The sequence below is a fragment of the Chrysemys picta genome, chromosome 8, assembly GCF_011386835.1.
Source record: "Chrysemys picta bellii isolate R12L10 chromosome 8, ASM1138683v2, whole genome shotgun sequence".
In the NCBI taxonomy this organism is placed as follows: Eukaryota; Metazoa; Chordata; order Testudines; family Emydidae; genus Chrysemys; species Chrysemys picta.
Window position 1 is genome coordinate 93,077,581 of NC_088798.1, and position 25,239 is coordinate 93,102,819.

General features: G+C 41.9%; 2 protein-coding genes across 6 annotated transcripts in view; one reads left to right on the forward strand and one right to left on the reverse strand.

Moving 5' to 3' along the window:
* The window catches only part of RBM27 (RNA binding motif protein 27), a 43,780-nt gene extending 32,763 nt beyond the window's left edge, over window positions 1–11,017 (reverse strand). The window contains exons 1-6 of one of the 2 annotated variants that reach the window (XM_008175026.4): window positions 10,750–11,017; window positions 6,647–6,765; window positions 4,300–4,424; window positions 1,841–1,932; window positions 1,147–1,340; window positions 65–325 (exon numbers count right to left, since the gene is read on the reverse strand). In XM_008175026.4, the coding sequence (XP_008173248.2) occupies window positions 65–325; window positions 1,147–1,340; window positions 1,841–1,932; window positions 4,300–4,424; window positions 6,647–6,765; window positions 10,750–10,808 (850 nt within the window). In that variant the 5' untranslated portion in view covers window positions 10,809–11,017. The remainder of the gene's footprint in view (window positions 1–64; window positions 326–1,146; window positions 1,341–1,840; window positions 1,933–4,299; window positions 4,425–6,646; window positions 6,766–10,749) is intronic. The other variant, XM_008175025.4, reaches the window with a different exon arrangement.
* A 10,802-nt stretch (window positions 11,018–21,819) lies between these two features.
* LARS1 (leucyl-tRNA synthetase 1) overlaps window positions 21,820–25,239 on the forward strand; it is a 51,771-nt gene continuing 48,351 nt past the window's right edge. For 2 of the 4 annotated variants that reach the window (XM_005310449.4, XM_042850858.2), the window contains exon 1: window positions 21,820–21,954. In XM_005310449.4, the coding sequence (XP_005310506.2) occupies window positions 21,952–21,954 (3 nt within the window). In that variant the 5' untranslated portion in view covers window positions 21,820–21,951. Of the gene's footprint in view, window positions 21,955–22,679; window positions 22,824–25,239 lie in introns of those variants that run through there. The other 2 variants (XM_065554971.1, XM_065554972.1) reach the window with 1 other exon arrangement.

A 25,239-nucleotide genomic window follows, 5' to 3' on the forward strand; every position in this document is an offset into this window, starting at 1 on the left:
TGTGTGAGAGGTAAGAAATAAGACACTAGGGAAGAAGTTGGAGAGAAAACAATAGCTTCCTTACCATCATAATCTCGACATCGTCTTTTAGGAGGAGGGTTTCTGCCAAATGAATTGGGAACACTATGATTGTTATAATAATTTGACCAACTCTCTGTGGTGTTCTCGGGATGGTGAGCAGGTGCAATCACAGTAACAGCACTGGGAATAGACTGCGCAGAGGAATACTGTTCAGTAGAATTACTGGATGACAAAGACACTGGGTTATATGAGCTCTCCATGTCATTCCTTTCACTCTTGAATTTTGCTCTCTCTTTGTGTTCCGCTTTAAAAAAAATTAGCAAAATAAACCAGGTAAGTTTTCATGCTTTTGTTAGGTATATCAAAGTCCTGGAGAAATGGAATGCATAGATGGTTAGTGGACATTACACAGTAATACAAACTCACGTATTCACCATGCAGAATGTAGAGTGTTTATACTGTTTGTGTAAAATTACTTTTCTTAAAATGCTAGAACTGTAGACCCAAGACATCGAAGAAGTTTCCACCTCAGAAACTGATCATTACTCTCACAAAGCTCACATTCATCCATTTTCCTTTCTTGAAAATGAAAGCAACTTTTCCCTCTGATGTTGAATGAATGACAAACACTCCTTAACATATCCTGAAATACACAACACTTTATTCTGCCAATCGCTTCAGTTCCTGGATTCCCTATACAAGACCAATAGAACACAATGCCATCATTCCATTTAAGTATTAAAAAAAAACCCATCTCCTAAAATTGAAACAATTTTATAGGAATAAATCAACTTCTGCATAAAAAGATACCAGCATTTTGGAACAATAATATGTTTTATCAACAGACAGCACAATACCAGAAGCATACATCCACTGGAATACACTTATGAATAAATTAAAATGGAGTTTAAAAAAAAAAAAAAAACCCTAATTCCCCTAACTATACTACACTACAGAACAGCGTCTTAATTGGTTTAATTATGTCAGCAGCATGTACTTCTCCAAGCCAGTTCCATAGCTAGTGTTCTTAAACAACTCACAGGCATCCAACTTCTGTTTATACATTTTGCATTAATCACTACAATGAGTCAGATGTTCTTCCAGTGCAACTTTTTGGCTACTCACCAATATTTCTGTTCAGATCCCGGTCTTTGCTTCTACCCCCGCTGCGGCTACGACTTCGGCTTAACCCTCTGCTTTTACTACGACTTTTACTCCTGCCTCTTCGCCAGTCGTATTTGTCTCTATATAAATCATTCCGATCATAGTATCTGTCATAGTCTCTCCATTTGCCATCATCTCTCTTTTTCTCTCTGGTTCTGTAAGTCATGTATGTATAAGCCACATATATTGAGAGAAACAAAGCCACGGAACAAGTTTGGAGTCACAAATGGTAAATGTTCTTCCCTCCTTACTCTACTCAGACAGTGGCACCCACATGTGCCTCTATTGCCATGCTGTCTCACAAGAATGAACAGGTTCCTGGAATGGCCAACATCATCAGCTGCTGTTAATATTGTGCATAAAAAAAACCCCAATGTTCTTCTACTCTCTCTCTCTCCTTTCTGAAATGTGGGTGAATAGATGGAACTCTTAAATATCCCTAAGCACCAGCCCGTGGGACACTTTGTGGTGTTCTCAGAGGAGAACATATTCTATCAAAGAGCTACTGGAGGTTGATGGCAGAAGGGGAGGGAGGACTGAGTAGGCATTCTGGTAAAATTACAGCCTCAAGAGGTGAAAATCCACAGTTAAAAGAGTCTGGCCAGCAAGGAAAGGGAAAGAGATGAACATCTTGTGATTAAACGGCAATACTAACCTTTGTTCATTAGAATCTAAACGGTTTCTCTGTGGGCTAGGATACTTTTTTTTCCTGCCATCTCGTTCTTCCTCAAACGACTCTTGAAATATCTATTTAACAAACACCACATCATTAAACAAACAGCTTTAAAAAATACAAAGAAATAAACCTAGATTTAGTTCAAACCACAGCTAGCAGCTGTTTAAGACAACAGGACACCTATGCTAAATGTGTGTGTAACAAAGCAGCAGGGTTGTAAATCTTCATGTCTTTTTAAAAGCTTTTAGTTTCCCTTTGTCAGTAAAGCTTTCCAAAATTAGAAGACTATTTTTGGGTTAAATTTACATTATACAGGTGGTGCTGAAGTTAAAGAAAAACAGTGTGTCATCCTCTAATTGGTTGCAGGGTTCCTTACTGTAAGCAAATAGGATCTCCTACATACGATTTCCCAGACAACGGGAACTTAAAACTATGCAGCTTTGCAGGCCTTCTTTCATATGTAGTTGCATCATTAATATGAATTCTGGATGTGGTAAATTATTCATATATTTGGATAGTACTGTACAGGTCATACCTCTTACAAAAATTAACAAAAGCCAAAAACAATTTCACTGGTGTTTTTACTCAGCTCCACCATAACTTGGTCTGTTAGAAACAGTACAAGGATCTTTTTCAAAGTTTATTTGTAGCCATTTTGTTCCAAACAGTGCATCACTTCTAAATTATTAATAATTTTGATGGCAACAGCAATGTTCTTCTATAAAAGCGTCGAGGTAACTATATTTTATAAGATTCTTCCTTTGTCTGCATTATTTTAGCTTGTGTCATTCCATTTACAGGAATCCCAAAACATCTCTAGATGTACAGCAAATGACGTTTTACAATGAGTTTAAAAGACATTCTGGTCTAGGACTGGCTATATTATGTCCTGATCCCATGCAACCATACATAAGAAACCCAAATACCCAATTCTAAATCAAGAGAACAATGACAGTTTTAAGATCTGTTCTAACATGAACGATCATAGCTAAATACAAGTGTTATGGCATCAAAAGAAGTGATAGACTTATAAGGATGCAGTATGATAAACTTTCACTCAGGATCAAATGGTATTTCAGAATTAGAATTTTGGTATGAAGAGATGGTCCTTAGATACAATGAAGGGCAACCTAGAAATAGCTAGATTGAACAGTGTAGATGTAAATCTACACTAAGTTACACTTTTAGCAGAGAAATGTCTCCCTTTCCAAAACCCAAGGTTACATGACTATTCTTTGGAGGCCTGACTGACAGTTCGCAATGCGTGATCATTTACTGCCTCCATGACCTTCGGCTGATTGCTGACATTGCAGACGGGACCACAAAAGTATAGTAAGATATTTCCAATATCTATATGTAGACTCTCAGACAGCAGTGGATATATGAAAAATCCATTTAGAGGCACTTGTCTTAAGCCGTGTTTCCCAACTGTTCACTTACCAAGGAGAGATTTTAGAAGGGAAACTTCTAGTAGTTCTAAGAGTACATGATATACATGCACATGAAGCGGGAGAAGGGGGTCAGAATATCATATATCCCATCTGACCTTATCTAAATATAGCCAGCTCTTTTCTGTAATAACTACATCACTTAAATCAGGCTTGTGAATCTCACTGAACCATGATGACTACATCCAGAGAACAGAGAATTATTTCTATTGCATTCTCTATTAAACACTCCAATCAGGATCAGGGCACCACTATGCTAGGTGTTTTACAAACTTGTAGAAAGAGGTTCCCTGTGCTGGGGAATACACAACCTAAAAAGACAACTATAATAAAAAAAGGTAGTGGAAAGGGGTACAATATACAAATGAAGTGACCAAGGCTGATGATGGGCACACACTTTGGCGCCTCCATTTTTAAACATTTTTATTATTGTGGGCAACAATGAATACAAGTATAAAAAGCAGCTGCTGTGGAAAGAAAGCTGTATTATATCCAGGATAATTCCTTAAAAAAAAAAAAAGCTTGCTAACATGTTTAATTGGTAACAACTTTTCTAAAAAACCCATTTGTTATGCATTTAATACTGCATACACAATAGCTACACCTAGAGTAGTGGTCTTTTGGAAATCTACATGCATCTTTTGAGGTAGCTAACAAGACCCTTACATCATTCCCCATTCCTTAAATCTGTCCATTGTAGAGTCATTCCTCACTGCCAAGGAGGGCCGAATGAGAGTTCGGAATGCTACTCCCACATTGATCAAAGGGAGGTGTCTGCAAAAGGACACAAAATGCTCCCTTACCCAATGGACAGACCACACCACCTTTACAGTATTCATGCAAGCTCAGAGATGGTAGCACAGACCATTAGCCACAAAAGAGCCTGTTCAGAGCATGTTTTGTTTTTATAACAACTTCCTACAAAAGCGGATGGTGGAGGGACTAGTTTGAGAAGCTCACAGCAGCAGGTGGATGGGAAGTTAATATTACCTCCTCTTTGATTTCTTCTTTTTCCTGACCTGCAGGCTTCGGTTCTAGTTTTGCTGGTTCAAGGGAAGGAAGGTAGTTCTTTGTGTACAGACTTTCAAATAGTTTATCTACAAAACCTGAAGTTTCTGAGGAGAAAGATGCACACAAAACTTGATTATACATCTTGACTTAAGTCTATTGTCAGGAAGGACTATGTTGATAAGACAATTCCCCAAAATCCAACCACAAAATAGTATTACTTTGAAAAAAAAATCCTTATCTTAAATTTGTGTGAATTTTAGTGGTGTTAGGTACTGGAATGACAGCCCTAAAAAATGATGTTTTCCATACAGCTATAGACGTAGGTACACAATAGGAAGCAGCGTGGACAACGCCACATAGCCTTGCTAATACATCTTAATTTGTGGTGAAGGGACCACTTTTAGGACTGAATACACCACTATCTCAATTGCTCATTCGATTTTTCTCTCTGTAATAAGATTGCCGACTGCAGCAATTTTTGTGACGTAGACACTCATCCACAGGAAACAAGACAAAATTTCACACTGGATCCCAAAAGGCCATTGAGAAGTTACCGTCTCTATTAAATTGGTCTTCACTTGAACCAGTGGCTTAGAAACGAGAGGTTCTGTATCTCCATTGCCACTTCCTGGACAATACAGTCCATTCAATACAGGCTTAAAAAAAAAAAATGCAAAAATACAACCCACCAATCTACATTTATTAGCAAGTGAAAGTTTACTATTTCAAAATCCCTGAAGTTTTAATTCCATCAACTTGTCCTTAGCAATTGAGTCCTAACCTCTGGTTTATTTATTCTTCTTACCAGAGCTTCTATACTGTAACTACTGCATGCATGCAAGCTGTGTGAGATACATTAACTTTTCACATTCTGTGCACAAGGGATAACCCTTATAGAATCATTTGACTTCAACTGCTGAATTCTTTGTGAGATATCTAGTAGGCCTATCTTGAGAGTCAGTTTTCTTTAACCTAGTTAATTAAAACACTTATAGTAAACAGAGTTCATGCCTGCACTGAGAGTTTTAGGCAATTTTTGGTCTAGATACAGTAACGCTTTCAGGGTGGAAGCAATAGTGTAGACACACTGACATTTTTATCATCAAATCATCGAAAGATGCTCAAAGCAAGTCTAGATGACAAAAATAATGGTGTGCTGTCTACGCTGCAGCTTTCACCATTGTTAACACAGGAGGAGCTGTGCTTGTGCTCAACTTGCTTAAAATTCAAAGCATAGACAAGAGATAAGGGTTTTAATGGCATTTCAATTCTGGCTGCATGAATAGGAAGGGCTCCTCACAAAAATCAGAAATGGAGAAGGGAGATCAAACTGCTCTCCAGTTTTCAATAAAAAGGGGGTTCTTACAAAATGACTTTTTTCTATAAGAAGAGCCCCTTTTTAGTCAAAATTCAAAGGCTGTTTGAATTTCACTTCCTATCACACTCAACCTTAGTTATTTTAGAGACATTTGCAAGTGGGCATTTGTACTTTAAAGGACAATATAAGTCTTAGTATAACTCTGCTGAAGTCAATGGAGTTACACCTGAGATAAATTTGTCCCAGAATATCAAGTCTCTGATCTGACATTACAAAGATGGCATTGGGTTCCCTACCAGCAATGAGAAGGAGGATTTAGTTAGGCACAGGAGTGAAGTAGCACCTTTGAGCCCTGAAGTTTCCATCTATTATAATAAAATGGTTCCATCCTGTTGAGGAGCTGGTGAGAAACAGGCACCCAGGAAATACCTCAAATCCTCGGTGTTGTGAAAGTTCGTCATCTTCATTGCTCATGTTTAAAAGCAATCTCATCCCACCATACCCACTAATGGTCAGATTTCCAAGTTCTCAGCACCCATATTTGGGGCCAGATTTTCAATTGGAACTGAGCTTCCATTTTGGCACTTAAATAAGGGCCAGATTTTCAGAAGTACTCTACATCTGATAGCTCCTATTGTGAAACTTATGTATGGCCCAATTTTGTTTTGTAAACCTGGCCACTAGTGTTTAAGGAAATTAAGTGTTAATTTTTGCTTAACAGGCTTTAACTCAATTGAAATTGTTTAAAAATCAGATCTTGGAACCTTCATTTCCTGGCAAAAAATGCTAAATCTCATTATGAATGCAATATACTTGTATTATGGGAAGAAAAGAGTAGGCCCCAACATGACAAACTTTATACAATCCTTTCTAAACTTTAACTATGATGTTACAGAACAACAACCTTCCAACTCTAAACCACTAATCACAATTTAATAATTGCATTTAAATTTTATAAATTATGTTGAATATTAAGCTACATAGTTACAAAGAAAGCAGAACAAGTACCTTTCTGCAGAAAGACGTCTAGCTGATCAGCACAGAAAGCCTTCAGCTCTTTCTCTGGTTTGTCTTTCTTGACTAATGCCACAACGTAGTTAGCTAAGGCTGAAGGGTCTGCATCACATCTGACGAGGAGAGGAAAAAAATTCTTAGCAACATACAAATTGATTTTGTTAAACAATGTTGAAAATCACTAGAAATTACATTCTGGACAATCACAGTAGTTATAGAGGCATCATCAAGACAATCTTCTGGCAATGCATGTTGTTGGACCTTTAGGATAATATCGTGCAATCCAGTAACATCACAGTTGCACCTGGCTCCAGTGTCACAGAGCAGTTTCTGCCATTGTTCCACACCAGTGAGCTGTTTCGATTTTATTTTGTGCTCCACTAACAATGTCAGAAAAAGCTTCCATGCCTTGTGCTTATTCTTTGGCTTTGCTTGTGAAAAACACCATAATACAATTCTTAGGTCAATCAAGCAGATGCTACCATTTCTGGCCAACTCCCCCTTACCAAAGCACACCCAAAACAACTGTGCCCCACCATTAATGAGAGAAACTTACAGAAAAATGACCTGGAAGATTGTTCCACAGTAGAAATGTTGTATGATGTCTTAACAACCAGAACAGACTAACCAAACACATCTCACCAGGAAGAGATCTGAAAAATGTGTATTACGTACACAGTTTCGTCACACAGCAGCACAAGTGAAAAGAATGAAGCCAACATGCAAACCTTCTTTCTTTTCTTCCACAGTACTCTCAAGGTAGAGATTTCACTATCTAAAAGTGCCTTTATCATCACAAACTAATTATATTACACTCACAGCCCAACAGCCTTTATTTGGCTATGTGAAGATCACTAGAAACACATCCTCCCTTTGTACTACAATGCTCTGGTACCACTGGTTAAACTGAAGGTTGGTTTATATCGTACACTGTTCAGCCATCAGAAAACGTTCAAAAATGAGAACCTACTTGCCAATAGTGAAGCATTATACAACACAACAAATGTAGCAGCTAGGTGAATAGATGCATAGGACCCCTAAATGCCAGGGGTATGTATTTGTATTTATTCTAAGTTCATTATATATTAAAAAAAAAAAAAAAAAGCAAAGATTCTAAATAACCTTTGACTGTCAACATTTGCTTGCTTTTGGAATTGTCAACATAAAGCATACTAGACATAGTAAACAGTTTAGAGCCTCAAACTTGTAACAAATTATTTGTTGAAAAATGCAAAACTTCACAATTAAATATTAAATCACCTCTACACCCTATTAATTTGCTCACTTATTTCCAGTGTTTGATGGTTTCAGGAAAAAATATTTTATGTTTCAAAAGGACGTACAGAAATACAGTAATGAAAAGGGTTAATCCAAAAAAAAGTGGAAGATTATAATGTTTGTAAAAGTGCGGTTGATATGTTCCATGCCAGTCCCCATGTACAATTTAATGAAAAGAAAAAGCTTCAGGGGTTGCAAAAAGAGGGAGCGCTTCCATCCCTTCAAAACATGTTTTTTTATTTTAAACTTTCCCCCTCCTTCTTTAGCATCCCAATTTCTCTCAGGATGACCCACTGGGATATTCTAGCACTTGCTTATTACATAACAGAAACTTGCATAAAGTGCTTATTATACCCCGAAAAGGATCTGTGCTGCACTCCTCATTGATCTCAAATGCACAACCACTACCACAAAAAAATTCTAACACTGTTTGCCAAGAACCCTGGTCTCCAGCTGAAATTCATTCAGAGTATAGTTTTGGTACCAGAAGTCTGAAAGTGCTCAGGTTAGAAGGACTATCAGAATCGATAATGAAGACAGATGATTTAATAGAGATTGTAGACAGTAATATGCTAGATCAGGGGTAAGCAACCTATGGCATAAGTGCCAAAGGCAGCATGCGAGCTGATTTTCAGTTGCACTCACACTGCCCGAGTCCTGGCCACCGGTCTAGGGGGCTCTGAATTTTAATTTAATTTTAAAGGAATCTTCTTAAACATTTTAAAAATGTTATTTACTTTACATACAACAATAGTTTAGTTATATATTACAGACTTATAGAAAGAGACCTTCTAAAAACGTTAAAATGTATTACATGCACGTGAAACCTTAAATTAGAGTGAATAAATGAAGACTCGGCACACCACTTCTGAAAGGTTGCCGACCCCTGGAGGCTTTTTTTTTTTTTTTAAATAAAGACATGATACTGTAATTCTCAATTTAAGCTTTTGTATCAAAATTAATGCACGCGAAAAGTTAAAGTATTCAGAGGAAAAGAACCACATTGTAAGTACAAACATTATACTTTAAATGTTCAAACATCCATTGGTAATAGGAAATGGGGAAAGTTTCAGCCAGTCTCTATTTCTTTGCTATTATAGGTTTAGGACAGACCCCTAATATTGTTATAGCAAAGTGGAGAGTAATATCAATGTTTATTTCTTTTAATAATTACATACAAGTTGTTAAAGACTTTACTAACTCCTCATGTAAATATGTAACAAAACTAGTCTGCAATAACTTTTATCGTGTATCCGTATACAGACAATTATTTTACAAAACTGTGCTATTTAACAGATTGTAGCCAGTCTCGTTGTAGGACCTCCCCAAATTTTCAAATGGAAAAAACACAAATACAGAATATAGTCAGTGATAAAAAGTAGATTACTAATAGCTTATAAATTACACAACTGTGAATTCACATAGGCCTCTATTTTCCTCTGTATAAAAACTAAAAATTCAGATAATTCCACCCCCCCCAACAATCCTGTCCCACAGCTTTCATTATAGGAAAGCCCTGTTTCTGGCAAACTTTTATGAAGTGAGTGTGCATTTATACATAGACCTCTACCTCAATATAAAGCTAGCCGATATAACATGAATTCGGATATAACGCGGTAAAGCAGTGCTCCGGGGGGTCAGGGCTGCGCACTCTGGTGGATCAAAGCACGTTCAATATAACGTGGTTTCACCTATAACACAGTAAGATTTTTTGGCTCCCGTCATATCGAGGTAAAGGTGTATTTTACAAATATTTACCCAGTACATCAGGGACTCTTTTAGAACGACATTTCTTTGTAATTACAGAAAAATGGCACATTATCAAAATCCTTCAGAAGTTTGACTGGAAAGTTTCCTGCAGATCCTCAAGAGTGGATTTGAGTGTTAACTTCTGCCACCTTTTCAATGTGACTAAAGATTTATTTTTATGAACTATTTTATATATATTGTGTGTGGGGGAGGAGGGATTGAACTCATGTTGCACAGTTGAAGTTTAAATGCACGCTGAAGCCAAAAACTCCCAAACCCTCAAAATATGGTGCAAGTGCCACATATTCTGTCTGCAAAGCCCAGTGCAAGTGTTAACTAATTAATCCTTCACACTCCTGTGAAGTAGGAAAACAAGTATTATTCCCATTTTACAAGAGGACCAGGGAGATTTAAATAACTTCCCCAAGGCCAAAGAGGGCATCAGTAGCAGAGCTATGATTAGACCACAGAAGGTCCCTGGACCCCAGTCCTGCACTCAGACCATTTAAAAAGGACAGTCTCTAGGAGACGCTCTGCTTACTGAAAAGTATGAGCCAGCATAGGAGTGTGACAATACAGAAGCTGCCGCATCAACTTGTTAGCTACTAGGCCCTGCCACTAACCCAGTGCATGGACATTCACGCCTCTGTCCCCTTGGCCTACCCCCCCAGCCCGCATACCAGGCGCAGAGTCCAGGGCACCTTTCGGACAGGGGGAATATGGACATTGCCTCGCAGGAGCCTGGGAACTCGCTGGCCGAGCCCAGAAGTTTATTTGCGAGCCCGAGTGGGGGCCAGTGGTGGAGTATCCGTTTTAGAGACAGCCAAGCCGTTTTCAGCGGGCAACACATTTCAACCCCCGAGTTTCCCGCCCCCCATGAACACCCTCGCCCCCCACGGCACCCCCATTGTCTCCCGCGCCAGCAACAAGGCAGCCCCCCCCCATCGCCACACAGACCCCTCGCATCCTGGGGCCACCGGCCCACACACGCCCCCAGCCTTCCCAGTGCCCCCCGCCAGCGCCCACCCCCCCGCTGCCCTCCCGGGCCGCCGCCCCCTCCCCTCACTCACATCGGCTCCAGTAACTTGGCCAGCCAGGTCTTGAGGGCGTCCACGTTCTCAATGATCATGGTGCCCCCCGCTGCTCCGCCCGGCGCCTCCGTTACACCCCGGACACCATGGCCCCAGGCCTTCAGCGCCGGCTCGGACCCCGCCTCCCCCAGGGCAGTTACTCGCCAGCAGCCCCCTCCCCCCCGCCAGGGCCTAGTACAGGAACTAACCACCCGCACACAACGTAAACTGCTGGTTGCCAGCAGGGGCGGGACCCCGTTCACGGCCACCAATCACATGGGCGGGTAAGCGCGAAGCCAGCCAATCGTAGCCGCGCAAAGCTGCTCGGCCCGGGGGTCACTAGGCAGGCAGCAGGTTAGGTCGAACTAGCACGTGAACTCTTGGTGCAACATGGGTAGAGGAGGCGTTCTTAAAGGGCCAGGCACTTCTATTTTCCACTCACCCCCGTCCCAAATGGGTGAGCAACAGCCGTAGTGCCCTCACCCAGCCCTGCCCCCTGGGGCGAGCTCCTCATTCCCAGCCGAGCTCCCCGGCCCATTGCGGGATGAACCTCCCCATTCCTCATCCCCTTGCCTATGGGGTGGGCATCCCACCTTCCAGCCAACCCCCCACTGGGGAGCACCCCATGGGGAAAGCATTCCACATTCCTCCCAGCCCCCTCCTCACCCCCATGGAGTGAGAGCTCCCTATTGTCACGGCCAGAGCCCTAGGGACTGAGCACCTTACAATGCATCTTCACACTTGCACTGCAATCCTGTGCACACTGTTCTACTGTGAATCCTGCACAAAATGGCTTTCACGATCTTATTTTTAATAGGCCGCTACTGTCACCAGTCACACACATGGCGTTCAGGGTAGGACCTGCAGGGGGCAGGGGATTGATTCCTCAGCTATTGGCCTCCAGGGGGAATTAAATTTATAAAACCAGCAAGTACACTTGCAGCTAGGGTGCCACTTACAGTTTAAAATACTTCCAGCTTCACTTGCTTCTGTTTTCTCTGGAAGAAATCCCCACAAGTCCATCCTTTTATGAATGACTGTGTTATCTTAAATTAATTAAAGCATAAAACAAAGACTCATACTCTGATGCTATATTTAAGAGGATTTTGTACGACCTGGCTCAGTGATTTCCCTACAGCTCCCCTGAATTTCCCCAACCCCCACCCACCCCCCAGTTTTGTGAACTAGTTACATGCCAATTTAGTGACTGGAAATTTGAATTGAAATTGAAACATCAGTACACACTTTAAAAGCATATACAGTGTATGATAAAATACATGTATCTGAAAAAGTATAATAGATTTGAAAAGTATGAACATAGACTAGCTTCCTTATACAGCTGTTGTTTTTTATAACGTCAGTGCATTCATTTCGGTGATGTTGGCCAACCTAATAATTTCAAATGATGATTTGTAAGCAAAGTCTAAATGAGCTGTCCCTGACAGCTAGTGATGAGCTGGGGTAGGGGGGAAAGGCTTCAATTACATTCACACCTAATCTAGGTATCCAGCAAACAGAGCTGTGTTGACCAAGTGATAGATTTTGGCTGGGGTTGGGTTACAAATCACTTGAATGTGGGGGGAAGGAGGGAATGAAATGTTGTTGTTGTACTGGCTGATGTTTATGAGTCACATTTGTCTTACCGGATTGCTTATGCCAAATAAATACATTTGTCTTACAAAGAGACTATATATAGTGCAGCATGCTCCAGCCGTGCTTTTGACATGCCCCTTCACCAGTGCTTGGAACAAGACCAGTTTAGAGCCTTTTCTCCAGCTGTCCATGGACCAGGAAGGACCTCTGCACAGGCAGTATTATCAGGGAGCTGTTTCACTTTAAAGCCCCCTTCCACTGCTAGAGTGGCATTGGGGGGGGTCTCAGTATAAATAAGGGATTGTCCACACTCAAAATGCTACAGCGGCATAGTTGTGCTGCTGTAGCGCTTTGGTGTAGACACCACCTATGCTGACAGGAGGGGTTCTTCTGTCAGTGTAGGTAATCCACCTCCCTGAGAGTTTTACAAGTGTGAATACATACAGACCTTCTCAAATATTTGTGATTATATTGCCCTGTAGTTGGTGTCCCAAAAAAGAATTACAAACCATAATAAAATACATATACTGCAGATTTTCTTGCAGCTCTAGTGCTGATCTTCTTTCAGCAGTGTTAGATATCTAAGTCTAGACTAGCGATCCAGTTGATTGCTTCAGGTGACATGGTGTGGATGGAAAAAATATTACTGGGCTATAACTCTTTGGGATGTTGATTGCTGAGGGGTGCTGTAATCTGAAGTCCGTTTCCACAGTCACAAATACAATTGTGTCTCAGTCCCCGATTACGGTGGAGGTAGGTTCAACTGCCATGTGATTTGCAGATGTGGTTCAGAATAGACTGTATTTTTTTATGGGAGTGTAAAGCGACTGAGTTCTTTGGTTGATCCTCAATGAATTGTTTCTTTGGGACATTTGCATCCTTCCACATTGTTCGCCATTGATCTTTGGGGGAGAACCCTGAGTGTTTGAATGCTTGCACTGCAAGCCAAAAAGGTTTTCTGGATTTAAATAATAATCTGTTTATTGTTTAGGTCTTCATGTATTGGAAGATATTTGTTCCCTTGAATACAATGGAACTCCCACAGGATTCTCATTTTGTGAAGAACTTAAGGTGGATAGATTTGCACCAGTACAGGAATCCACAATTTTGGAATTGATTTTACTATACCTGTAATGAACTGCATGATAGTGTTAAGTTGAGAATTGAAAAGTGATGTATGGGACTGTTCACCCATCCAGATGGGTGAACAGTATTCTGTGGAAGAGTGGACAAGGATGTGTAAAGAGGTCCATAGAGTTTTCACATTAGCTCTCTAGGTGATTCCTGCCAGTTTCTGGATGAGATTTAACCACATCTTTATTTTGCCATGTATATTTTTCAGGGGCTGTCGATACGTGAGGTTTAGGTCTAATGTCACACTAACATAATTCAGGATAGGATTGTTTCTTATCTGGTGGCCACAAAAGTCCATGAGAAGCTTTGCCCTACCCTTTCGATTGATTAGATGAAATGCTGGAGCAGGTGATGATCACCTTCTCATGGTCTGTCCTATTATGGGCTAGAGCACAACCAATGTTACCAAATAGGCATCTGAACATCACTCAGTGAAGTCCTGGAACGAACAGCAATAGAAGTAGTTACTTTAGTGGTAATGACCTTGATTGTAGGAAGAAAGGTCCTGAGTTTTAATCCTTGCTGACAGCTATGAAGTCTGCAATACAAATGGTGACTGTGAAACCCAGGGTGGCAATGGAATAGTTACATCTTCCATCATTTTCATTAGTCTACAGTGTTTTCATTCACTTGTTTGTTCATGGGCACACTAGCTGACGATGTCTGAAATATAAATGTGAGGAGATGAATAGGGACACTACTACACCTTAACGTCACTGAAATACCCTGGAGTAAGGGAGATTCTGAGAAAGAGAAACAGGGAAAATGGTAAATAGTAAGACTATATGAATGTTGCATCGGTGTCAAAAAGATCATTAGGCTTGTTTTCACTGAGTATTTATGCTCAGCAAGATAGAAATATTTTTCAAATGTCTCAGCTAAGCTCTACTGGGTTTTCAGTGTATACTCTTGAAACAGTAGATAAGTGAATACAGAGCGGCTCTTGCCATATTTTTCTATAAACGTAGCTTTTTAAATGAACAATCTAATGTCAGAAGATTTAAAATTCTCTCTCTGTTTGGTGCAGGAGAGACTAAAATGTCAGTTGTTTGATGCAGCTTCAAAACTATGTTTTAAAAGGTATTAAAACATTTTAAGATGAAACTAAGCTGTTGGAGACATGTATCCAGGATGTGATGCATTTCAGTTAATCAAATTATCAATTCTTAATGTCATCCTATGTTCTAGTTGTCTTTGAGTACTTAAACCCTATCAAAAATGACATTTAGAGGAAGAAAATACTGGGTCTGTGCTCCCCCCACTTATGACTAATAAAGAAGGTCTGATTGTTCTTTTTATATTAGAGATTCAGATCCTCTTTAGTCTGGAAGACTCCGTGGACACCTGGTAAAATGATGATTTCACTAGCACTAAACAAGAAAAAGTTGAGGAGTTAGGCAAGGAATTAGTCGGACAAAACACTTTTCCAACTTCAGTGACTAATTAACAGTTTGAATAAAAGAAGCATTTGTTAGACATGCAACACCCTCATACCTTCAATTAAGACATTAAGAGGTTTCCATGTACATGCCTTATACCTCCTACTAGTCCTCCAACAAAACCAGGGAAGATTAGATGTTATATTCCTGATATTTCTAAGATTAAAAAATACTAGCAGGAAAAATGAAAGAGTTTAGGCCTTTATACATCATAAAGAAACATAAAAAGAACAAGCACAGTTGTTTTAAAGTCCTTTGGAGATCACTTTTAAAATAAGAATAGCGGTTAGAAGAATTGAAAATTGTAAAGCTAATATAATAAGCTACTGGTACTGTAGCTTTAAAAACACAGAAGTCCAGAGTCTCCTCTGCCTTACACCTTGTGTATTCCGTTACACCTCTGTAAATAGGAGATAAACTGTTACTAAATCAAAATATCATTTTGATATCAATTATCAAATCAAATCAATATCATTATCAATATCACAGATTTAAATGTTGACACCGTACCAGACAGTGGAGAATCAGACCCCAACTCTCGTTAATGGATACAAGTAATAATTAATTATTGGAGCCTATCAATACAGCTCACACAGAATTACAGTATTAACTATTTGTAGGAGCCAGAAGGGGAGAGAAATACTTAGATTGTAAACTCTTTAGTGCAAGGGCTGTCTGTTTTGTGTTTGTACAATGCCTAGCACAATGGGGTCTTGATCCAGGACTGGGACTCCTAGATGCTACGATAATAAAAATAATAAATAATATTAATAAAGCAAAAAACACAGGCAGATTCTTATCAAATACAGAATTCAAATTCTTTGCTGCTGAAGGTGATGCAGCTGCACCCATTTTTACAAACAAAGAATTGGTCCACATTGCAACCTAGAAATAGAAGCCATGTGATATAAGCCTGATGTTTTACATCTCCCCCAAAACAACAACAAAAACAGCCAACCACCAATGAGCCCTGACTTTGTAACGGGTGTGCTGGAGAAGTCAATGAAAATGAAAGCTGTTTTCTACTTCGCCTTACAAAATATAAAGTAGTACCAGAAAGATATTGTGCTTCCTCAAACTACTGGCTATAGTAAATGACTTCTAGCTAAAAAAACAAGAAAGAAAAAACAGGCATAACTGTGGAAGAAAAGAGAAAGCAGAAGCAGCCTTTGAATCAGAAATACTAAAAAATAAAACTTAGCCCTTATGTTGCATTTTAAATGTTCAAGTCTGTCTACAAACAACTTTTTTGTCCTTTTAGATTTTGTTTGAGCAGAACTTTGAACATTTAAAGTGTAATATAAGTGCTAAGTTGTATTATTTCTTATTCAGAGGCTGGCTATAGAATGTGAGACTTATTTGTGCTGTTCTTTTTCTTCCCAAGTTATGCTATCTTATTTTTTTGTTAAGTTGACTTCTTGGTTTTTTAAATTTTTTAAATTTTAAGACTTTAATTTTATGCTGCTAGTCTGTGACTAAACTTGCAGCCGGTAATTTTTCTGGTGACTTTGTCAGTTTCAAAATGACACTAAACCTCACATGGACACATATAATATCCATTTACCACATTATCTTTGGGAAACCAGACCTGTAAACAGACACTGGATGTATTAACTTCAGCAACAATTGAATATCTCGTCATGCCATTCCCTTCAGGTTTGGATCTTTCAGCCTTGAGAGTTTCACTAAGCAAAACTAATCAATGGTGTATGAATTTATCTGGTCTTACGGTCTGATGATTTATGCCTTTGAGTTAGCAAACTTGATTCTTATTTGTTCCTTGCCTAACCTTCAGGCAGGAATGGTATTTGAGGGCATAGGTTCCTTGAATTCAGTGGCCATGCAAGGGCTTGCCCAGATCTCAGTGGAAATTAAAACAGTTTGGGAAAAGAGACTATATGTAGTGCAGAATGCTCCAGCCTTGTTTCTGACATGCCCCTTCACCAGTGCTTGGAGCAAGACCAGTTTAGAGCCTTTACTCCAGCTGTCCACTGACCAGGAAGGACCCCTGCACAGGCAGTATTATCAGGGAGCTGTTTCACTTTAAAGCCCCCTTCGACTGCCAGAGTGGCATTGGGGGGTCTTAGTGTAAATAAGGGATTGTCCACCCTCAAAATGCTACAGCGGCATAGTTGTGCCGCTGTAGCGCTTTGGTGTAGACACCACCTATGCTGACAGGAGGGGTTCTTCTGTCGGCGTAGGTAATCCACCTCCCTGAGAGTCTAGCGCTGTGTACCTGGATCAGTTTAACAACATTGCTCAGGGGGTGTGGCTTTTTTAAACCTCTGACTAATGCAGTTAAACAACCTAATTTTCTAGTGTAGACCAGGCCTAAAAAACAGACCCAACACAAGCCCAAGCCCCTTTGAAGTCATGGAGTATCTTTCCATTGACTTCAATGGGCTTTGCATCAGACTTCTTATTCTTGTCTCTATCTGTTATATGTGCTGGTATCCTCTGTAACCCACATACCAACATGATCCCAGGCACTGTGTTTAGCTGTGCCAGACAGAGTTGCTTAAGGGCTGTAATGGAATCTTGCATGCAGTTGCAGTCAGATATCTAGGTCAGTGTTTTCTAAACTTTTACATCTTTGACTGGCTCTATGAATAAATCTATGACTGGGTTTGGACAGTACTTGCTTTTTAGGCAAAACAATGAATGATGCAATCTGAAGCTGGTATTGTGTCATACATGATATGAATTGCATCATGTTATTCCTAGAAGTCATGGATGATGCAATCATAACGAAGCTTACATCACTCTGCTGAACAAATTGCCCTATATCAGCTCTAGAAATCATACAGTGTTGTGCTCTCTTATTTGTCAGTGTTTGATTTTGCAAAGGGACACATTTCTGTTTAGCCAAAGTGAGCACAGATGCCTCGTACTTGTGTGAACAGCGCAGATAACTTCTGCTATGTTTGTGGTGAAGTGACTTTTGCATCACAAAAGCGCAGTATAACCACTATGGTTAAGAAAGCCTATCACCTTTATTTTGGCTGCAAAATTGGAGATCAGGACAAGAGGTGGGCCCCACACATATGCTGCAACACTTGTGCAACAAATCTTCGCCAGTGGTTGAACAGGAAAAGGAAATCTATGCCTTTTGCAGTGCCAATGATTTGGAGAGAGCCAACAGATCATACCAGCAATTGTTACTTCTGCATGGTGCCTCCAGTTGGGAAAGGTGTGTCAAAGAAGAAAAAGTGGACTGTGCATTATCCAAACATTCCATCAGCTATACGCCCAGTACCCCACGGAGAAGGACTGCCGGTTCCTGATGCACCAGAATCATTCTCACTTGAGTCAGACGAGGAAGAGGATGAAACTTCTGGTCCTGAACCATCAATGTCACAGGACCCACATTTTCTCCCATCCTCCTCCTCTGAACCACACCTCATAACACAAGGTGAACTGAATGACCTTGTCAGGGATTTGGAACTACCCAAGAGTAAGGCAGAGCTGTTGGGCTCCAGACTACAGCAGTGGAATCTCCTGGCAGGTGATGTTAGGGTTTCCATGTTCCGTGACCGTCAAAGGATCTTGTCCCATTCTTCTTCATGGAAGGTGATCTTGTAGCTTGTAACAACATCGATGGTGTGATGGCAGCCCTCAACATCGTTCACGATCCAGATGAGTGGAGACTGTTCATTGATTCATCGAAGACGAGACTTAAAGCTGTTTTACTGCATAATGGCAATGTTTTGCCATCAATTCCAGTTGGTCATGCAGTCCATATGAAGGAAACCTATGACAACATGAAACAACTTTTGAGGTGCATAAACTATGACCAACATCATTGGCAGTTCTGTGGCGATTTGAAGGTTGTTGCTCTCTTGCTTGGTCTGCAGACTGGATACACAAAGTACTGCTGTTTTCTCTGCAAATGGGATAGTCGTGCAAGAGATTCCCACTACATCAAGAAAGATTGGCCACTCCGACAGTAATTGGAGCCTGGGAGGAAAAGTGTTCAGCATCCACCACTTGTTGAATCAAGGAAGATTTTGTTACCATCCATACACATCCAGCTGGGTCTGATGAAGAACTTTGTCAAGGTCATTGACAAAACACAAGCTGCTTTCAAGTGCCTCCATGGAAAATTTCCAAGGTTAAGTGAAGCTAAGATAAAGGAAGGTGTCTTTGTTGGTCCTCAGATTCGTAAACTTCTTCATGAGATGATGCATTTGACCATGCACTGTGTTGGCAAGGAAAAGACGGCATGGAAAGCCTTCCAGTTAGTGGCAATAAATTTTCTCGGAAACAACAAGGCAGACAACTATAGGTTGTTGGTGGAAAACCTCCTCAAGGCATACAAAAGTCTTGGTTGCAACATGTCACTAAAGATACATTTTTTGCACTCTCATCTAGATTTTTTTCCACCGAACTGCGGAGCAGTGAGCGACGAGCACGGCGAGCGATTTCACCAGGACATTGCAACAATGGAGAAACGCTATCAGGGCAAATGGAGCCCATCAATGCTTGCAGACTATTGCTGGACAGTGACAAGAGATGCTCCATTTAATGAATACAAGAGACAAGCCAAGAAGCGCCGAGTAGACACTGAATAGGTCTAAATTATGTACATAATAGTTTTTTGTCTTTTGTTTCATAATAAATTTTATTTATATAACCCTTTTGCTGATTTTTAAAGTGTTACATAAACAGGACAGGTGAAATATTATCATGTAAAGCAACCATAAACACATGAAAAGACCTAGGTTTACAATTTATGATTAAAACTCTACTATCTACACAATATACATAGACATAAAATGTAAAAACTTAAATATCGTAGAAACAGTAGCCAATCAGTTGTTTTAATTGTCATATTTGAATTCAGCACATCAAAATACATAATAAATAGCACATTTTATCTCTGAAGCAGACGACTTCTCAAAAAATATAGACCAGTGTAATAGGACATGCTCTATCCTCATCCTCTGATGCCCCAGAAACCTCAGTCTGTCTAGTAAGTGGCAACTTTATGTGAATTTATTTACATTGCCATCACCAATGCAGTCTCATGCAGCAAAGTATTTACAATGCTTTTTGTCCTTTCCCACGGGTTGTGGGTGCACTCTGGTCTGGGAAGATTGGGTGAGAATAAATAACCTGGATTAACATTTCTCGAGTACATCTTCTGTATCCTTGGCGAGACCCATATTTACCCTAACATAAGAATGGCCATACTGGGTCAGACCAAAGGTCCATCTGGACCAGTATTCTGTCTTCCGGCAGTGGTCAATGGCAGGTGCTTCAGAGGGAATGAATAGAACAGGTAATCATCAAGTGATCCATCTCCTGTCACCCATTCCCAGCTTCTGGCAAAATCGAGGCTAGGGACACCATCCCTATCCATCCTGGCTAATAGCCATTGAAAGACCTATCCATGAATTTATCTAGTTATTTTTTGAACCCTGTTATAGTAACCCTACTGCAGAAGTTGAGCTGGAGGTTCAGGGTTGGAGATTTTCACTGTGTTCTGGATGGTCAAGGTTCTGCCTTGGCTGATACTTCAGGGGAGAGACTAGTTTGGTTTCTCAGCCCTCATACAGCAGGGGCTAGAACAACCCAGCGCCAGAATGGTTTGAGGTCAAGTAGAAAAGGAAGTAGGAGGGCTAGAGGCTGGAGTAAGAACAGCAAAGGGAGACTGAAAGAGAGATCACAACCTCCCCAAGGACTGAGGGATCAGCCTAGAAAATACCAACAAGAGTTGGACAACATAAGCTCCACACAGGGGAAAATCATCAACCAACTAGTCATGTTAGAACAAGAGACGACGTTTGGATGTGGGCTAGGAGGAAAAGCAACAATGTCTAGTCCTGCAGGAAGAACTGGTCTGGGCCCAGATAAGGAAAACTGAACAGGATACCGTGGAGACCCAAACAGAGTCCCAAATTCAACAAGGTGTCATAGGGACCCAGGCTGGACTCTCTCCGTTAAACAAGCCAGCAAGAGGATTCAGACAGGGCCAACATTTACTTCTCATGGTGAGACTGAGGTAGAGAGTCTGTGTGCAGAGACAGAAAAGCCTAGGCATGCAGCAACCCCGAAATCAAGGAGACAGAGATAAGATATTTTGTTGTCTCATCATCCAGTTTTGTGAGATCCTTTTGTAGCTCTTCGCAATCTGCTTCGGACTTAACTATCTTGAGTAGTTTTGTATCATCTGCAAATTTTGCCACCTCACTGTTTACCCGTTTTTCCAGATCATTTATGAATATGTTGAATAGGACTGGTCCCAGTACAGACCCTTGGGGGACACCACTATTTACCTCTCTCCACTCTGAAAACTGACCATTTTTTCCAACCCTTTGTTTCCTATCTTTTAACCAGTTAACAATCCATGAGAGGACCTTCCCTCTTATCCCATGACAGCTTACTTTTCTTAAGAACCTTTGGTGAGGGACCTTGTCAAAGGCTTTCTGAAAATCTAAGTACACTATATCCAATGGATCCAGGGCCAGCTCTGGCTTTTTTGCTGCCTGAGGCAAAAAAGCCTCCCGACGCCCCCCCGCCGGGAGCGCGGCAGGGGAGGGCGGTGAGCCCGGCCGCGGCCCCGCTGTCCCCGACCGGCCAGAGCGCCGGGGGAGGGTGGCCCCGCTCTTCCCGGCTGGCCTGAGCGCCAGGGGGAGGGCGGTGAGCCTGGCCGCGGCCCCGCTCTTCCCGGCCGGCCAGAGCGCTTCTCCTAGCCCCAACGACTAAGGAGGAGAAACTTGATACTCCCCTATCTTTGAGGGTTGGTATAGCCCAATGATGAGCATGATGGGACTTGTAGTACCACTGCGAGGCTTCTGGGAGCTACACGTCGGCCAGCCATGCGCCCGGCGGCGCGGAGATTTCTGGGACCTGTAGTGTTCCAGCCCATCCTTCAGCATTAGACTAGCAGCGTGGAGAACTACATTTCCCGCGAGGCCTTGCGGTAGCGTTCTGGCCTTGCGCTTGCCGGAGTGTGCCTGGCAGCCGGTACAGCGTGGAGAAGGCTGCGGAGGCCAGCTGGGGACTCGGGACTCCGGTCGCAAAGGATAGGATAATGGTGAGTATGGGGCTGTGTCCCGGGGGCACCCCGGACAGCTGGTGAGAGAGCGAGAGGTTGGGGGTGTGTGTGCATTGTCCCACAGGGCGAGAGGCTGTGGCTGTGGTGGTGGGGGCTGTGCATTGTCCCACAGGGCGAGAGGCTGTGGCTGTGGTGGTGGGGGGGGCTGTGCATTGTCCCACAGGGCGAGAGGCTGTGGCTGTGGTGGTGGGGGCTGTGCATTGTCCCACAGGGTGAGGGGCTGGGGGGACTGGGGGGCTGTGCATTATCCCACAGGGCGAGAGGCTGTGGCGGTGGGGGCTGTGCATTGTCCCACAGGGTGAGGGGCTGGGGGGACTAGGGGGCTGTGCATTATCCCACAGGGCGAGAGGCTGGGGCTGTGGTGGTGGGGGCTGTGCATTGTCCCATAGGGTGAGGGGCTGGATCCATTTCCTGTCATGCCTTCTGTCAAAGGATCTCAAAACAATTTTCTACCATGGATTCACTGAACTTCACAATGCCTTGTGAAGCTGTTGTTCTCTCCCTTAGAAAAGGGGAAGCTGAGGCGCTGAAAGGTAAAGTGACTTGCCCAAGGTTACAGAGTGGGATGGTAGCAGAGCTTGGGAAAGAACCTATGTTGACGCCAAGTGCTGTGCTTTAACTAGCATATGGCATGTGTGCTCTTGCTCGACTTTGGCCTGTCAATATGGCACGTGCACTTAAGGGGTTCTTCCTTTTTAGGCTGTCCTGTCAGAGGATTTTTGTTTTACAGTGTAGTGACAATTATACCATTGTGTTGAAACATACCCAAAGCTATCCAGGATTGGTCAGTGTCTTGTAAAATGCAGGACTGCTCCAGTGAAAATTGGCACTTTCCCTTGAAAGAACAGGCAAGTTTACTTAGACTTAAATTTTGGCAATTATAAAAATGTTTATAACAAAAGTTAAAAATAAGAACTTGCTTCATCTCTTCTCATTGTGTAAGGCAAGTGTTCTCAGCACTTTTGTTTCTGAGGCCTTCTCTAACATGCTATAAAAACTCCATGGCCCACATGTGCCATAATAACTGGTTTTCTGTGTATAAAAGTCAACGCTGGCATAAGGGGGTAGCAACCAGGGCAAATTGCCTGGGGCCCCATGCCACAGGGGCCCCTGCGAAGCTACATTGCTCAGGCTTTGGCGTCACCCCGGGTGGTGGGGATCAGGGTCCTGGGCTTCAGCCTCATTTGGTGGCGCTTCAGCTTTCTGCCCTGGGCCCCAGTGAGTGGCCCTGCTTGGTGGACCCCCTGAAACCAGCTCATGGCCCTGGACCTCTGGTTAAGAATCACTGGTGTAAGGTCCATACACTAATAAGATGTTTGGGATATCCCTGTCTATTGCACAGACAGTGAAAAAAATATTGTTAAGAGATTATGAGTATCCATTTTAATCTCAAATATAGGGATAATTCTATATCAAGCATAGGAGAACAAGAAGATGTCAGTAGATGGGGTAGATTCGAAACATTTCATCAGGTTATGTAATGCCTTTTGTATGGTTTAGAGTCATTCTGTGCCTTTCAATGGCACCCTTTTATTTCAGAGGTCCCCAAACTGTGGGGTGCCCCCACTAGGGGGGGTGCAGAGGAATGTTTTGGGGGGATGGGTCAGCCCCCCACGAGGGCTTGGGGAGGGAGCGCTATCCAGCCCTGTTCCACCCCCAGCTCTCAGCCCCTTGCCTGGCCCTGCCCTAGCCTCAGCACCTGGCTGCAGCCCCGCCCCCCAGCTTTGGCCCCTGGCTGCGGTTCAGGCCCTGGCCCCAGACCTGCCCCCTTACCCCGTCTGCATTTCCCTCCCTCCTGGAAACCCCGGCCCAGCTCCTGGGGGGGAGGGGCACCGACAAGGGTAAGAGGGGGTGTGACCCTGAAAAGTTTGGGGACCACTGCTTTATTTAAGTCTGTGCTCACAAGTGTATTGGGTAATTTACAGACAGGTAAAGGTAGACACAATCCAAACCACAAATTGCTTACAATCAAGTCCCTGTCCTGAAACCAGTTCCCCTTTAATCTTCTTCTTCAACGCTTTGCTGGTCGACCATAGAGATTGTTCGCCATTTGGTCTGTTCCAGTGTGGGACTGCAAGCACTTGATGGGTTGAAAGTCCAATGTCAGAAGTCACTTGATGCACCCTTATAATAGGGGGTCTGCCTCTGGGCCGCCTCCACCTCTCGGTGGGTGGAATTTTAGTTCAGATGTTCCCCTTGAATGGTCCCTTGGGATATGTGCTAACTGCTTATGCTAAACTATCTGTTCAACCTTGTATTTAACTGTGACACTGTGAGTACCTTTCTCAGACCTGAGGAAGAGCTCTGTGTAGCTTGAAAGCTTGTCTCTCTCACCAACAAAAGTTGAGCTAATAAAAGATATTACCTCACCCATCTTGTCTCTCTATATATACATCAAACTTTATGCATGTTAGTAGTCTGACTTCAATATTCATAATGTTGGACAATACACAATGAGTGCTAGTAACAAACAATGAGTATACAGAATAGGGAGAAGGAATAAGATCATGTGGTTTCCTCACGTTATGTTGGTCTTGATGGTTCCAGTAGTTGTGTTTTGTGGGGAAGTATATGTATATGAATGCATTTTTAAAATGTATCAATGTTCGTTGCTTATAAAATAATGCAACTTAATTTATTAAAACCTTTTAGTCAAAGATCTTATACTTCACGTGCAATAATGCAAGCAGACTCTGCTCTCTTGCACTTGTAGGAAGTATTATTTCCATTTCCTGTAGGGGGAAAATTGAAGCACAGTTAAGTCTGGAGATTTGTCCAGCATTACACAGTGAGGTAGTGAGAGAAATAGGAATAGAGATGCATGACTTGTCATTCCTTGTTCTAACCGCTACTCATGCTACTTCCCACTAGATCCGAGCTGTTTGCCAATATCTAACTCATTACTTGACAACACAGTAACTGCCCAGGTATAGGCTATAGCCATGATGTGCTTATAAGGCTTTCTTTGAGGCACATTTGCAAGGCCCTTTGTATGCTACTGTTGGCTACATCAAGCCTTCTGTCTTGGAAGAAGAGTATTAATTACTTCCTTTGAGATTTTTGGTCTTATCACATGATTAAATCTTAGGGCTACAGCCGTCTGTGGGTCAGTCCTCATCACAATATCAATGTCCTGAAGCTCGTTCAGGCACTATGGTGGCAGGGAACAGTGTGTTCAAGTATTGTCACTCCTTAAGGTGAGGTCAGAGCAATAGTGAAGAGCAGTAATATTTTAAATTCAATGGAAAACCAAAGTTAAGTTAT